General features: G+C 58.3%; 1 protein-coding gene across 1 annotated transcript in view; it reads right to left on the bottom strand.

Annotated features, from left to right (window-relative positions):
- Positions 1-17,149, bottom strand: part of BCORL1 (BCL6 corepressor like 1) — a 191,251-nt gene that overhangs the window by 160,015 nt on the left and 14,087 nt on the right. Inside the window, exons 2-3 of the mRNA XM_069746077.1 lie at positions 7,688-7,855; positions 5,233-5,323 (exon numbers count right to left, since the gene is read on the bottom strand). Coding sequence (XP_069602178.1) covers positions 5,233-5,323; positions 7,688-7,773 — 177 coding nt within the window. The 5' untranslated portion in view covers positions 7,774-7,855. The remainder of the gene's footprint in view (positions 1-5,232; positions 5,324-7,687; positions 7,856-17,149) is intronic.

The following is a 17,149-nucleotide window of genomic DNA, read 5'->3' as shown; positions in this document are numbered from 1 at the left end:
GACTGATATTCACAGCCTGGGAAGATCCACATGTATTAACCCCTTCCTAGGCTATAAACAGCTGCCCCCAGTCGCTGGCTTTCCCTCTCTGGTGCAGAAAACTGCACGGGAGCCCATGCCATTTTTTTTCAATTTTTTTTTAAAATAAAACAGATATTGCGCTTAAGGCTGGGGTCACATTTGCGAGACTCTTGGGATCAGAGTGTGCGGATGCATGTATTTCTCATGCGGCTGCATGAGAAGTAGATATCGGCCACCGGGAGGAGACGACATGGATCTGAAAATTACCCAACAATGGAAACTACATTTTCAAAACCTGTGGATTTATCCAGTGTGGAGGATGAGCCTCGTGCCAATGGGAAGGACTGGAGGTGTATGTACAGTGGGCAGAAAAAGTCTACACGCCTTTCTTTATAGCCCAAGTTTTTGTCATGTAACATAATCCTGCCAAGAAGAATCATTTCAGAACTTTTCCCCTTTAATGTTGCCATAATCTGTACAATCATTGAGAAACAAGCTGACATCATTTGGAAGGAAAAAAAATAAATAGCAAAACTACAATAATGTCATTGCATTAGCACTACCATGGACACCGAAGACGTCATGAGGAAGGGGCTGACATGTCTCATCAGTGACATTACCTGAACTGTTCATCCCTCTAAAATTGGTGCAAGAGGGCGACAGCAACACTAGAGGAGCTGCACGAGTTTCTGGTGGTCCTGGTTGTGTTCTGCCTGAGACCACAATCTCCCGTATTCCTCATATGTCCGGCTTGTAGGATCAGGGAGAAGATCGAGCCTTCTCTTACCTATAAAACATCCAGGCTCGGCTACCAAAACCTCCATCACATCTACCAAACGCACGCGGGAACGTGTGAGGTCAAGGTGGAGGGACTTCGTAACAAGCCAAGTATCAGTCAACGTTACATCAGAACCCCCGGCCCTCTGCTAAAAAGCTGAAGACGAGGAGGAATTTCACTTCTCAGCGACATGACCCAAAGTGACCTCTAAATCACCAAAAGACCGGATCCTCCAGAAGATGGAGGTTCAGGAACAGCCGATCCCAGACCCAGGCCTGAACCCAAGTTATTGCCGACTACAAGGGGGAAAATAGTTCCCAAATGATTCTTCTTGGTAGGATGTGTACATGGCAAATAGCGGGAGTTTCATCAAGGGTGTGTAGACTTTTTATATACAGTTTTTTTTTTATTATTATTATTATTATTGTAAACAGTGCCTTGAAAAAGTTTTTATTCCCAGTGAATTTTTCTATATTTTCCCGCATTACAACCACAAATTTAAAGTGAACCTGTCAGCAGTATTTTGCTCCGTAAACTACAGGCATTGTCATGTTGCCCCTGTTATACTGATTAACATGATACCTGGGGTGGTTCTTGTGTAATCTGTGCTAGTTTTCAGTTAATGAGATGCCCGCGCTCCGGGGAGGGACAGTGGACAGAGTCTTATCTTGGTACCCTAGGTCAGAGAAACCAAGGAAAGACCTGCCGACAGCCCCACCCTCAGGCCGACCGTGTCCCCACCCGCAGCCCTGCTCACAGCCCCACTCACTGCCCTGCTAACAGGCCGCCCACAGCCCTTCCTGTACGCCGCCCACAGCCCTTCCCGTAGGCCACCCACAGCCCTTCCCGCAGCCCTGCTCACAGGCCACCCACAGCCCCACCCATAGGCCACCCACAGACCCACCCCTGCTCACAAGCCGCCAACAGCCCTTCCCATAGGCCACCCACAACCCCACTCACAGCCCAGCCGAAAGACCCGCCCACAGGCCGACCGCATCCCCACCCGCAGCTCTGCCCACAGCCCCACTCACTGCCCTGCTAACAGGCCACCCACAGCCCTTCCTGTAGGCCGCCCACAGCCCTTCCCCCAGCCCTGCTCACAGGCCACCCACAGCCCCACCCATAGGCCGCCCACAGACCCACCCCTGCTCACAAGCCGCCCACAGCCCCACCCATAGGCCGCCCACAGACCAACCCCTGCTCACAAGCCGCCCACAGACCCACCCCTGCTCACAGGCCGCCCACAGCCCTTCCCCTAGGCCACCCACAACCCCACTCACCCGCAGCTCTGCCCACAGCCCCACTCACTGCCCTGCTAACAGGCCACCCACAGCCCTTCCCGTAGGCCACCCACAGCAGCCCCACCCCTGCTCACAGGCCACCCACAGCCCCACCCGCAGCCCTTCACATAGGCCACGCACAACCCCACTCACAGCCCTGCTAACAGGCCGCCCACAGCCCTTCCCGTAGGCCAACCGCAGCCCTTCCCATAGGCCACCCACAACCCCACTCACAGCCCTGCTCACAGGCCACCCAAAGCCCTTCCCATAGACCGCCCACAGCCCCACCCACAGGCCGCCCACAGCCTGACCCGCAGCCCTTCCGATAGGCCACCCGCAGCCCTGCTACAGGCTGCCCACAGCCCCACCCGCAGCCCTGCTTACAGCCCCACCCCTGTTGACAGGCCGCCCACAGCCCCACCCGCAGCCCTGCCACAGGCCCACCCACAGCCCTGCTCACAGCCCCACCTGCAGCCCTGCTACAGGCCCCCCACAGCCCCACCCGCAGCCCTGCCACAGGCCCCACCCACAGCCCTGCTCACAACCCCACCCACAGCCCCTCCCGCAGCCCTGCCACAGGCCCCCCACATCCCCACCCGCAGCCCTGCCACAGGCCCCCCACATCCCCACCCGCAGCCCTGCTCACAACCCCACCCACAGCCCCTCCCGCAGCCGCACCTCGAAACACAAAAATGTTCTTCATCATAGAGACAGAGGGAGAGACCGACTGTTTGTGCTCTGGGGCGGGATTGTGGGCGGAGTCTTATCTTACTGCTCTAAGCCAGAGAAACCAAGGAAAGACCTGCTCACAGTCCCGCCCACAGGCCGCCCACAGCCCCGCCCACAGGACGCTCTGAAGCACAGACATGTTCCTCATCACAGACAGAGGGAGAGACAGACTGTGCTCCTGGGACGGACTGTAGGCGGAGTCTGACCTTCCTGAGTGTTGTGAGCAGGACTGTGGGCAGGTCTTTCCTTAGTTTCTCTGGCTTAGAGCAGGAACATAAGACTCCGCCCACAGTCCCGCCCCAGAGCACCAGCATATTATTTACTGAACACTTCTAATACTTATTACACAAGAACCACAAGACGGATTTCTTCACACCAGGCATTATTTTAGTCAGTATAACAGGAGCAACATGACAATGCCTGTAGTTTACTGACAGGTTCACTTTAAATGTATTTTATTGGGATTTTATGTGACACCAACACACAGTAGCAAGTATTTGTGAATTGTAAAGGAAATGATACAAGGTTTTCTAAGTATTTCCAAAACATAAATTTGAAAATTGTGAGGTGCATTATTACTCAGCCCCCTGTAGTCTGATGCCCCTAAATACAATCCTGAGTCACCAATCGTCTCCAGAAATCACATGATTGGCACACCGAGTTGACCGGTGTGCGATTCCTCCTCAGTATAAGTACATATGTTCTGTGAAGATTTCGGAGGTTTGCGTGAGAATATTAGGGATCAAACAGCATCATGAAAAACAAAAGGAGCCCACCAGACAGGTCAGGGATAAACTTGTGGACAAGAAGAAAGCAGGGTTAGGTTATAAAGAAATAACCCAAGCACTAAAACATCTCACAGAGCACTGTGCAATCCGTCATCCAAAAATGGAAGGTGTATGGCACACCTGCAAACATAAAAGACGTGGCCGTCCACCTAACCCGAGAGCCCAAGCCAGGAGAACTAATGAGGGAAGCACCAGAGACGCCCATGGTCACTGGAGGAGCCGCAGATCCACAGCTCTGGTGGGATAATCAGTCCACATTTATAAAATCCGGCCTTTATGGAAGGAAAATCCCAGTATAGAGATTCTCATCGATGTTATATAGAAATATCTGCTTTACTGAGGTAATAAAAAATGACAGGACAAAGTGTTTGGACTCCTACACCCTGGTGTCTTCTTCAGGTCTTATTTATTTTTTAATGACCTGATGAAGACTCCAGGGTGTAGGAGTCCTGTAATTTGTTATTACCTCAATAAAGCAGATATTTCTATAGAACATCTATGAGAATGTCCATAGGGAGCGCCGGCTCCATACTGGGATTCTCCGTGCCATCTACTGTTTTACCACGGATGTCTGAGGGCCTTTTCCGTGAGCCCAGTCGGCCGAGCTGCACACCGTTCCCCTTTCAATTCTTCATTTTCGCCTTTGACAAGATGACTGCAATGATATAAGCGTGCACAATTTACCCCTAGCTCCTACTGCAATTAGATCGTGCGCGGCGGTGTTCCCTTTTTTTCTCGATCCTCAGGGTTGTTTGGATTCCTTTATGGAAGAGTGGCAAGAAGAAGCCAGTTTTGAAAGCAATAACAAGTCCCATTTGCACTTTGCAAAAAATTATGTAGAGGACCCAGCAAGTATGTGGAAGAAAGGGCTCCGGTCAGGTGAGACCAAAAGCACCAAGTGTCACAGAAAACTAACACTGGACAGCACCTTGAAAACACCATTCCCACCGTCACACGTGGTGGTACCATTATTCTGTGGGCGGGCTTTTCTTCAGCAGTGGCAGGGAAGATGGTTAGAGGTGATGTGACTATGGATAATGGAACTAAATAAAGGGAAAACCTGAAAGAAAACCTGATAGAGGCTGAAGAAGACTTGAGATTGCAGAGTAGGTTCACCTTCCAACAGGACAACAACTCTAAACATCCTGCCAGAGCTACAGTGCAGGGTGTAGATCAGTGCGCATTCTTTGTGAACGGCCCCAGTCACCATCCAGACCGAAATCCCAGAGAATCTGTGACAGGACGTGAAAATTATTGATCACAGATGTCTCCATCCACTCTCACTGAGCGAGAGCGAGTGTGCAAAGAAGAAGGGGCCAAATGTCACCTGTAGACGTGCAAAACTGTAGAGACAGACCCCAAAAGACTGCAGCAGTGACTGCAGAGATAGGTGGTCCTACTAAGTATTGGCTCAGGGGCTGGACACAAAATGTCCAGATTTAGATTTGTAAAATATTTATAAAATCCTGGATCATTTCCTTTACACGTACCAAATATTTGCTACTTTGTTTCAGTGTCACATAAAATCCCAATTTTCAAGGCACTTTGTAGGGTCCCGGAGAGTCGGCACAGGGCTGAGTGCCGCATGTATTCCTGCATGTCCGCAGCACCAGCAATGCATCCAGCGGCAGCTCACCTTGGGGAGGATAGCGCTCACACAACGGTCGTCAGATCCCAGGGGCTGGGCACCGCTAGACTTGGACTCCTCATCAGACAGCGTCGTCCTCCTGCCCAAAACCAAAGGAAAATATCACAGTGAGTAATGGCCGACGGCGGGTGCACTACCAACACTGAGTGGCAGAAACCAAGGACCAATACTACAGCCGCCACTACGGCCCGTGATCCAGACGCCGCGTAATCCAGACGCCACCACTACGGCCCGTAATCCAGACGCCACCACTACGGCCCGTAATCCAGACACCGCCACTACGGCCCGTAATCCAGACGCCGCTACTACAGCCCGTAATCCAGACGCCGCCACTACAGCCTGTAATCCAGATGCCGCCACTACAGCCCGTAATCCAGACGCCGCCACTATGGCCCGTAATCCAGACGCCGCCACTATGGCCCGTGATCCAGACGCCGCCACTACGGCCCGTGATCCAGACGCCGCCACTACAGCCCGTAATCCAGACGCCGCCACTATGGCCCGTAATCCAGACGCCGCCACTATGGCCCGTAATCCAGACGCCGCCACTATGGCCCGTGATCCAGACGCCGCCACTACGGCCCGTGATCCAGACGCCGCTACTACGGCCCGTGATCCAGACGCCGCATAATCCAGACGCCACCACTACAACCCGTGATCCAGACACCGCCACTACGGCCCGTAATCCAGACGCTGCCACTACGGCCCGTAATCCAGACGCCGCCACTACAGCCTGTGAGCCAGACGCCGCCACTACGGCCCGTAATCCAGACGCCGCCACTACAGCCTGTGAACCAGACGCCGCCACTACGGCCCGTAATCCAGACGCCGCCACTACGGCCTGTGAGCCAGATGCTGCCACTACGGTCCGTGATCCAGTCGCCAGCACTACGGCCCGTGATCCAAACGCCGCTACTACGGCCAGGGATCCAGACGCCGACACTACGGCCCGTGATCCAGACGCAGACACTATGGCCCGTGATCCAGACGCCGACACTACGGCCCGTGATCCAGACGCCATCACTACGGCCCGTAATCCAGACTGTTGTGAATTCCGCTCTTGGGCTCCCTCCGGTGGTTGTAAGTGGCACTTTTGTGAGTTCGGCTCTTGGGCTCCCTCTTGTGGTTTCAAGTGGTATGGCTGCTCCTTGGAGTTAGCTGTCATCAGCTGCCTCCACTTATCGTCTCTTCTGCTCGGCTATTTAGGCCTGGCTCTTTCCTTCAGCCAGTGCCACTTGTAAATGGTTCCTGGTTGGATTCACATCTCTTTGGATTTCCCTGTTATCCTGACCAGTTCAGCAAAGCTAAGTTTTTGCTTGCGCTTTTCTGTTCACAGATTGTGGACTTATCCGTTCAGTGCTTTCTATGTTTGTCCAGCGTTATCAGTATGAATTAATTCTGTCTTGCTGGAAGCTCTGGGAGGCAGATTTACCCTCCACACCTTTAGTCAGGTGTGGAGATTTTTTGTAAACTCTGCGAGGATTTTTTGTAGTGTTTTATACTGACCGCACAGTATTCCATCCTGTCCTATCTATTTAGCTAGACTGGCCTCCTGTGCTCATCCTGGTTTCATTCTGTGTATGTCTTTTCCCTCTCCACTCACAGTCATTATTTGTGGGGGGCTAATCTATCCTTTGGGGATTTTCTCTGAGGCAAGATAGCTCTCCTGCTTCTATCTTTAGGGGTAGTTAAATCTTAGGCTGTGACGAGGTGCCTAGGGAGAGTTAGGAGCATTCCACGGCTACTTCTAGTGTTGTGTTGAGCTTAGGGACTGCGGTCAGTACAGTTACCACTTCCTTCAGAGCTCGTTCCATGTTGCTCCTAGACCACCGCATCATAACACCAGACGCCGCCACTACGGCCCGTGATCCAGACGCTGCCACTACGGCCCGTAATCCAGACGCCATTACTATGGCCCGTAATCCAGACGCCGACACTACGGCCCGTGATCCAGACGCCTTCACTACGGCCCGTGATCCAGACGCCATCACTATGGCCCGTGATCCAGACGCCATCACTATGGCCCGTGATCCAGACGCCCCCACTACGGCCCGTGATCCAGACGCTGCCACTACGGCCCGTAATCCAGACGCCATTACTATGGCCCGTAATCCAGACGCCGACACTACGGCCCGTGATCCAGACGCCTTCACTACGGCCCGTGATCCAGACGCCATCACTATGGCCCGTGATCCAGACGCCATCACTATGGCCCGTGATCCAGACGCCCCCACTACGGCCCGTGATCCAGTCGCCGTCACTACAGCCCGTGATCCAGTCGCCGTCACTACAGCCCGTGATCCAGACGCCGTCACAGATGGTCACATTTGACCCTCTGTGCCCGGGTGTGTTATGTTCTCACATTCAGGTGTGATCTCTTCTAGAGGGACAGGAAGGACAATGTCCGGTTCCCAGGGCCAGAAGGTTGAGCGTGAACTCTTACCTGTCCTCACTAATGCCGCACATACGCACACGGTCAGCGCTAGTCCAATTGTGCACACCACCAAAGAGTGGGGCAGCCGATATCATGGCAGGTGATGGCACCCCTGCAGCTGCTGAATGAGTCCGCAGTCCCCCGGCCTCCCTCCACGGTGCCCGATGTAGAGTCCACCTGCAAACAAAAAGGGTATGAAGAAACAATTCAGATCTGAATGATGTCGGAGAGGCTCGGAGCCCCTCAGTACGGCACACCACGCTCCCCCGACTCCAGAACCCGTCCACATATTATGTAGTGAACACTGAGGAGACTGGCAAAGCCGTGTGCCGATCCCTACCATACTCACAAGACCCATGGTATCTACAATTTGAGAGGATGGTGCGTGGCCGGGCTTCAATGCTCGCTGTGCGGAAGCCAGGATGGGGGTCAGCGCTCACAGTGGCCAGGATAGGGTCAGCGCTTGCTGGGCGGGTGGCCAGGATGGGGGTCAGCGCTCGCTGTGTGGGTGCCCATGATGGGGGTCAGCTCTCACTGTGCAGGTGGTCAGGCGTCAGCACCCGCTGTGTGGGTGGGCGGCAAGGATGGAGGTCAGCACTCGTGGTGGAGATGGACAGGATGTGGGGCAGCGCCTGCCGTGTGGGCGGCAAGGCCGGGGGTCAGCGCTCGCTGTGTGGGTGGCCAGGATGGGGGTCAGCGCTCGCTGTGTGAGTGGCCAGGATGGGTGTCAGCGCTCGCTGTGTGGGTGGTCAGGATGGGGGTCAGCGCTCACAGTGGCCAGGATGGGGGTCAGCGCTCGCAGTGCGGGTGGCCAGGATGGGGGTCAGAACTCGCCCTGTAGGTGGCCAGGATGGGGGTCAGCGCTCGCTGTGCGGGTGGCCAGGATGGGGGTCAGCGCTCGCTGTGGCCAGGATGGGGGTCAGCGCTCGCTGTTCGGGTGGCCAGGATGGGGGTCAGCGCTCACAGTGGCCAGGATGGGGGTCAGCGCTCACAGTGGCCAGGATGGGGGTCAGCGCTCACAGTACGGGTGGCCAGGATGGGGGTCAGCGCTCGCTGTGTAGGTGGCCAGGATGGGGGTCAGCGCTCACAGTACGGGTGGACAGGATGGGGGTCAGCGCTCGCTGTGCGGGTGGCCAGGATGGGGGTCAGCGCTCGCTGTGCGGGTGGCCAGGATGGGGGTCAGCGCTCGCTGTGCGGGTGGCCAGGATGGGGGTCAGCGCTCGCTGTGCGGGTGGCCAGGATGGGGGTCAGCGCTCGCTGTGCGGGCAGACAGGATGGGGGTCAGCGCTCACTGTGCGGGTGGCCAGGATGGGGGTCAGCGCTCGCTGTGTGGGTGGCCAGGATGGGAGTCAGCGCTGACAGTGGCCAGGATGGGGGTCAGCGCTCGCTGTGTAGGTGGCCAGGATGGGGGTCAGCGCTCGCTGTGCGGGTGGTCAGAATGGGGGTCAGCGCTCGCTGTGCAGGTGGCCAGGATGGGGGTCAGAACTCGCTGTGCGGGTGGACAGGATGGGGGTCAGCGCTCACTGTGCGGGTGGACAGGATGGGGGTCAGCGCTCGCTGTGCGGGTGGCCAGGATGGGGGTCAGCGCTCACAGTGGCCAGGATGGGGGTCAGCGCTCACTGTGCGGGTGGCTAGGATGGGGGTCAGCGCTCACTGTGCGGGTGGCCAGGATAGGGGTCAGCGCTCGCTGTTCGGGTGGCCAGGATGGGGGTCAGCGCTCGCGGTGCGGGTGGCCAGGATGGGTGTCAGCGCTCGCAGTGCGGGTGGCCAGGATAGGGGTCAGCGCTCGCTGTGCGGGTGGCCAGGATGGGGGTCAGCGCTCACTGTGCGGGTGGCCAGGATGGGGGTTAGCGCTCGCGGTGCGGGTGGCCAGGATGGGGGTCAGCGCTCGCGGTGCGGGCGGACAGGATGGGGGTCAGCGCTCGCTGTGCGAGTGGCCAGGATGGGGGTCAGCGCTCGCAGTGCGGGTGGCCAGGATGGGGGTCAGCGCTTGCTGTGCGGGCAGACAGGATGGGGGTCAGCGCTCACTGTGCGGGTGGCCAGGATGGGGGTCAGCGCTCGCTGTGCGGGCGGACAGGATGGGGGTCAGCGCTCACTGTGTGGGTGGCCAGGATGGGGGGTCAGCGCTCGCTGTGCGGGTGGCCAGGATGGGGGTCAGCGCTCGCTGTGCGGGTGGCCAGGATGGGGGTCAGCGCTCGCTGTGCGGGTGGTCAGGATGGGGGTCAGCGCTCGCTGTGCGGGTTGCCAGGATGGGCGTCAGTGCTAGTTGTGCAGGTGGTCAGGCGTCAGTGCCTGCCATGTTTGCCAGGATAGGGGTCAGCGCTCGCTGTTCGGGTGGCCAGGATGGGGGTCAGGGCTCGCTGTGCGGGTGGCCAGGATGGGGGTCAGGGCTCGCTGTGCGGGTGGCCAGGATGGGGGTCAGCGCTCACGGTGCGGGTGGCCAGGATGGGGGTCAGCGCTCGCGGTGCGGGTGGCCAGGATGGGGGTCAGCGCTCGCGGTGCGGGTGGCCAGGATGGGGGTCAGCGCTCACGGTGCGGGTGGCCAGGATGGGGGTCAGCGCTCGCGGTGCGGGTGGCCAGGATGGGGGTCAGTGCTCGCAGTGCGGGTGGCCAGGATGGGGGTCAGCGCTCGCGGTGCGGGTGGCCAGGATGGGGGTCAGCGCTCGCTGTGCGGGCGGACAGGATGGGGGTCAGCGCTCGCTGTGCGGGTGGCCAGGATGGGGGTCAGTGCTCGCAGTGCGGGTGGCCAGGATGGGGGTCAGCGCTCGCGGTGCGGGTGGCCAGGATGGGGGTCAGCGCTCGCTGTGCGGGCGGACAGGATGGGGGTCAGCGCTCGCTGTGCGGGCGGACAGGATGAGCACCACGTACCCTGTTCTCTCGCTGTCATGTCGCCGGCCTCTCGGCTTATTGCCGGATGAATTAATGATGAGCTACGACGCTCCATGTAAATTATTATTAATCATGAGATTCCAGTGAGAAGATTTCAGCACATATAGAGGCACTTAGCAAGGGAAAGTGTACAAGAAAGCAGAGCGTGCAGCCGCACACAGTGCCTGACAGGAGAAGTGCCTGCCATGTGCACGCTCAGGTCTCAGACATACAGGGGGGCTGCCATGTGCACGCTCAGGTCTCAGACATACAGGGGGGCTGCCATGTGCACGCTCAGGTCTCAGATGTAGGGGGCTGCCATGGGCACGCTCAGGTCTCGGATGTAGGAGGCTGCCATGTGCACGCTCAGGTCTCAGACATACAGGGGGGCTGCCATGTGCACGCTCAGGTCTCAGATGTAGGGGGCTGCCATGTGCACGCTCAGGTCTCGGATGTAGGAGGCTGCCATGTGCACGCTCAGGTCTCAGACATACAGGGGGGCTGCCATGTGCACGTTCAGGTCTCAGATGTACGGGGGGCTGCCATGTGCACGCTCAGGTCTCAGATGTAGGGGGGCTGCCATGTGCACGCTCAGGTCTCAGACATACAGGGGGGCTGCCATGTGCACGCTCAGGTCTCAGACATACAGGGGGGCTGCCATGTGCACGCTCAGGTCTCAGATGTACGGGGGGCTGCCATGTGCACGCTCAGGTCTCAGATGTAGGGGGCTGCCATGTGCACGCTCAGGTCTCAGACGTAGGGGGCTGCCATGTGCACGCTCAGGTCTCAGATGTAGGGGGCTGCCATGTGCACGCTCAGGTCTCAGACATACAGGGGGGCTGCCATGTACACGCTCAGGTCTCAGATGTAGGGGGGCTGCCATGTGCACGCTCAGGTCTCAGACGTAGGGGGCTGCCATGTGCATGCTCAGGTCTCAGACATACAGGGGGGCTGCCATGTGCACGCTCAGGTCTCAGATGTAGGGGGCTGCCATGTGCACGCTCAGGTCTCAGATGTAGGGGGCTTCCATGTGCACGCTCAGGTCTCAGATGTAGGGGGCTGCCATGTGCACGCTCAGGTCTCAGATGTAGGGGGCTGCCATGTGCACGCTCAGGTCTCAGATGTAGGGGGCTGCCATGTGCACGCTCAAGTATCAGATGTAGGGGGGATGCCATGTGCACGCTCAGGTCTCAGACATACAGGGGGGCTGCCATGTGCACGCTCAGGTCTCAGACATACAGGGGGGCTGCCATGTGCACGCTCAGGTCTCAGATGTAGGGGGGCTGCCATGTGCACGCTCAGGTCTCAGATGTTCAGATGTAGGGGGGCTGCCATGTGCACGCTCAGGTCTCAGATGTAGGGGGATGCCATGTGCACGCTCAGGTCTCAGATGTACGGAGGGCTGCCATGTGCACGCTCAGGTCTCGGATGTAGGAGGCTGCCATGTGCACGCTCAGGTCTCAGACATACAGGGGGGCTGCCATGTGCACGCTCAGGTCTCAGATGTACGGGGGGCTGCCATGTGCACGCTCAGGTCTCAGATGTAGGGGGCTGCCATGTGCACGCTCAGGTCTCAGACGTAGGGGGCTGCCATGTGCACGCTCAGGTCTCAGACATACAGGGGGGCTGCCATGTGCACGCTCAGGTCTCAGATGTAGGGGGGATGCCATGTGCACGCTCAGGTCTCAGATGTAGGGGGATGCCATGTGCACGCTCAGGTCTCAGATGTAGGGGGGATGCCATGTGCACGCTCAGGTCTCAGATGTAGGGGGGCTGCCATGTGCACGCTCAGGTCTCAGACGTAGGGGGCTGCCATGTGCATGCTCAGGTCTCAGATGTAGGGGGGCTGCCATGTGCACGCTCAGGTCTCAGATGTAGGGGGCTGCCATGTGCACGCTCAGGTCTCAGATGTAGGGGGATGCCATGTGCACGCTCAGGTCTCAGATGTAGGGGGGATGCCATGTGCACGCTCAGGTCTCAGATGTAGGGGGACTGCCATGTGCACGCTCAGGTCTCAGATGTAGGGGGGATGCCATGTGCACGCTCAGGTCTCAGATGTAGGGGGGCTGCCATGTGCACGCTCAGGTCTCAGATGTACGGGGGATGCCATGTGCACGCTCAGGTCTCAGACATACAGGGGGGCTGCCATGTACACGCTCAGGTCTCAGATGTAGGGGGCTGCCATGTGCACGCTCAGGTCTCAGATGTAGGGGGGCTGCCATGTGCACGCTCAGGTCTCAGACGTAGGGGGCTGCCATGTGCATGCTCAGGTCTCAGACATACAGGGGGGCTGCCATGTGCACGCTCAGGTCTCAGACTAACGGGGGACTGCCATGTGCACGCTCAGGTCTCAGATGTAGGGGGCTGCCATGTGCACGCTCAAGTATCAGATGTAGGGGGGATGCCATGTGCACGCTCAGGTCTCAGACATACAGGGGGGCTGCCATGTGCACGCTCAGGTCTCAGACATACAGGGGGGCTGCCATGTGCACGCTCAGGTCTCAGACTAACGGGGGACTGCCATGTGCACGCTCAGGTCTCAGATGTAGGGGGGCTGCCATGTGCACGCTCAGGTCTCAGATGTTCAGATGTAGGGGGGCTGCCATGTGCACGCTCAGGTCTCAGATGTAGGGGGATGCCATGTGCACGCTCAGGTCTCAGATGTACGGAGGGCTGCCATGTGCACGCTCAGGTCTCAGATGTACGGAGGGCTGCCATGTGCACGCTCAGGTCTCAGATGTAGGGGGGGCTGCCATGTGCACGCTCAGGTCTGAGATGTAGGGGGGCTGCCATGTGCAAGCTCAGGTCTCAGACATACAGGGGGGCTGCCATGTGCACGCTCAGGTCTCAGATGTAGGGGGGCTGCCATGTGCATGCTCAGGTCTCAGATGTAGGGGGGCTGCCATGTGCACGCTCAGGTCTCAGATGTAGGGGGCTGCCATGTGCGCGATCAGGTCTCAGATGTACGGGGGGCTGCCATGTGCGCGCTCAGGTCTCAGATGTAGGAGGCTGCCATGTGCGCGCTCAGGTCTCAGATGTACGGGGGGCTGCCATGTGCACGCTCAGGTGTCAGACATACAGGGGGGCTGCCATGTGCACGCTCAGGTCTCAGATGTAGGGAGCTGCCATGTGCATGCTCAGGTCTCAGACTTACGGGGGTCTGCCGTGTGTGCGGCCATCCTGGTCGTTATAAGGGGATTAGTGATGAGCGCACACGTTCAGCACTATTGGTCACTCGCACGGATCATGCGCTATTCAGGCTATTCGCCTCGGTATATTCGGTGACCCGTCCAGCATGTTTGGAGCCTTATTTGGGGCCAGTCACAGTAATGCTGGCGCCATCTTTGGTACTGTGATTGTCAGCCGAACACCGAGGGTTTGCCGCGCTGTCATGTGCATGACAAACACCGCTTCTGATCGGCAGTGAAATCCGCCCGCCGGTCAGAGTCGCTGTTCCCACGTTGTCAGAAGACACGCAGCTGTGATCGGAGGTATAAAGAGTCAGCTGATGGGACTACTGCTCCCATCATCCGTTAGAAATTTTCCCACGGCGCTCGTGTCAGCGTGTGTAATCCGTGTGCCGCATCAGTACCACACGGCGGGTGCCAGGGACATGGCAGGCGCCAGGGACGCAGCGGTACAGTGAGCGCTGTTCCTTCCCCGGCGTTGGGTGCTGAAGATGACTCATCATTCTCTTCTGCTCCGCCGGCGCTCAGCACGAGCAGGGGAGAATGATGAGAGTTGTATTCAAGTGAGAACAATGACAGCAGGCGGTGGCTGACGGGAGCATTACTGACGGGAGTATTACTGACGGGAGCATTACTGACGGGAGCATTACTGACGGGAGCATTACTGACGGGAGTCTCCAGGAGACACTACCGAGTACAAGCGGCCCAGGACGCACGTCTCCAGGAGACACTACCGAGTACAAGCGGCCCAGGACGCACGTCTCCGGGAGACACAACCGAGTCCAAGCGGCCCAGGACGCACGTCTCCGGGAGACACTACCGAGTACAAGCGCCCAGGACGCACATCTCCGGGAGACACTACCGAGTACAAGCGGCCCAGGACGCACGTCTCCGGGAGACACAACCGAGTCCAAGCGGCCCAGGACGCACGTCTCCGGGAGACACTACCGAGTACAAGCGCCCAGGACGCACATCTCCGGGAGACACTACCGAGTACAAGCGGCCCAGGACGCACGTCCCCATGAGACACTACCGAGTACAAGCGGTCCAGGACGCACGTCCCCAGGAGACACTACCGAGTACAAGCGGTCCAGGACGCACGTCTCCGGGAGACACTACCGAGTCCAAGCGGCCCAGGACGCACGTCTCCGGGAGACACTACCGAGTCCAAGCGGCCCAGGACGCACGTCCCCAGGAGACACTACCGAGTACAAGCGGCCCAGGACGCACTTCCCCAGGAGACACTACCGAGTACAAGCGGTCCAGGACGCACGTCCCCAGGAGACACTACCGAGTACAAGCGGTCCAGGACGCACGTCTCCGGGAGACACTACCGAGTCCAAGCGGCCCAGGACGCACGTCTCCGGGAGACACTACCGAGTACAAGCGGCCCAGGACGCACGTCCCCAAGAGACACTACCGAGTACAAGCGGCCCAGGACGCACTTCCCCAGGAGAAACTACCGAGTACAAGCGGCCCAGGACGCACATCTCCGGGAGACACTACCGAGTACAAGCGGCCCAGGACGCACGTCTCCGGAAGACACTACCGAGTACAAGCGGCCCAGGACGCACGTCCCCAGGAGACACTACCGAGTACAAGCGGTCCAGGACGCACGTCTCCGGGAGACACTACCGAGTCCAAGCGGCCCAGGACGCACTTCCCCAGGAGACACTACCGAGTACAAGCGGCCCAGGACGCACGTCTCCGGAAGACACTACCGAGTACAAGCGGCCCAGGACGCACTTCCCCAGGAGACACTACCGAGTACAAGCGGTCCAGGACGCACGTCCCCAGGAGACACTACCGAGTACAAGCGGTCCAGGACGCACGTCTCCGGGAGACACTACCGAGTCCAAGCGGCCCAGGACGCACGTCTCCGGGAGACACTACCGAGTCCAAGCGGCCCAGGACGCACGTCCCCAGGAGACACTACCGAGTACAAGCGGCCCAGGACGCACGTCTCCGGGAGACACAACCGAGTACAAGCGGCCCAGGACGCACGTCTCCGGGAGAAACTACCGAGTACAAGCGGCCCAGGACGCACGTCCCCGGGAGACACTACCGAGTACAAGCGGCCCAGGACGCACGTCTCCAGGAGACACTACCGAGTACAAGCGGCCCAGGACGCACATCTCCGGGAGACACTACCGAGTACAAGCGGCCCAGGACGCACGTCTCCGGAAGACACTACCGAGTACAAGCGGCCCAGGACGCACGTCTACGGGATACACTACCGAGTACAAGCGGCCCAGGAACCACATCCCCAGGAGACACTACCGAGGACAAGCGGCCCAGGACGCACGTTTCCGGAAGACACTACCGAGTACAAGCGGCCTAGGACGCACGTCTCCGGGAGACACTACCGAGTACAAGCGGCCCAGGACGCACGTCTCCGGGAGACACTACCGAGTACAAGCGCCCAGGACGCACATCTCCGGGAGACACTACCGAGTACAAGCGGCCTAGGACGCACGTCTCCGGGAGACACTACCGAGTACAAGCGGCCCAGGACACACGTCTCCGGGAGACACTACCGAGTCAAGAACGCGAGACTCTAGTACAGGCGGCACAGGACACACATCTCCTGGGAACACCACTGAGTACAGGCGGCTAAGGACGCACATCTTCGGGGGACATCAACGGGCCCACAACATATGTCTCCGGTGGACACAAACGAGCACAGACCACCCAGGATACACCTCTTAGGGTACCGTCACACAGTGGCATTTTGATCGCTACGACGGCACGATTCGTGACGTTCCAGCGATATAGTTACGATCTCGCTGTGTCTGACACGCTCCTGCGATCAGGGACCCCGCTGAGAATCGTACGTTGTAGCAGATCGTTTGAAACTTTCTTTCGTCGTCTAGTGTCCCGCTGTGGCGGCATGATCGCATCGTGTAACAAAGGTGTGCACGATATTGTATACGATGTGCGCATAGTAACCAACGGCTTCTACATCGCACATACGTCATGAAATTATCGCTCCAGCGTCGTACATTGCAAAGTGTGACCGCAGTCTACGACGCTGGAGCGATAATGGAGCGATGCTGGAGCGTCACGGATCGTGCCGTCGTAGCGATCAAAATGCCACTGTGTGACGGTACCCTTAGAGAGAATCTACTGAGCACAGGCAGCCAAAGACACACACCTCAGGGGTACACCAACGGGCTCAGGATGCACGTCTCCAAGGGACACTATCAGGTCAAGGACACACGTCTCTGGGTGACACTACTGCCTACAGGCAGCGAGCCCAGGATTCATATCTACGGGGGACACTACCGGGCCCAGGACACACAGCTCAGGGGGACAGTACCAGGCCCAGGATGCATGTATCCGGGGGACAGTACTGAGTACAGGTGGCCCAGGACCAGGCTCAGGAGTAATGTAATGTATGTACACAGTGACTGCA

Source organism: Ranitomeya imitator, chromosome 2, assembly GCF_032444005.1.
Source record: "Ranitomeya imitator isolate aRanImi1 chromosome 2, aRanImi1.pri, whole genome shotgun sequence".
Taxonomy (NCBI): Eukaryota; Metazoa; Chordata; class Amphibia; order Anura; family Dendrobatidae; genus Ranitomeya; species Ranitomeya imitator.
The sequence above is the reverse complement of the archived record's forward strand: the minus strand, read 5'-3'. Positions and strand labels throughout refer to the sequence as shown.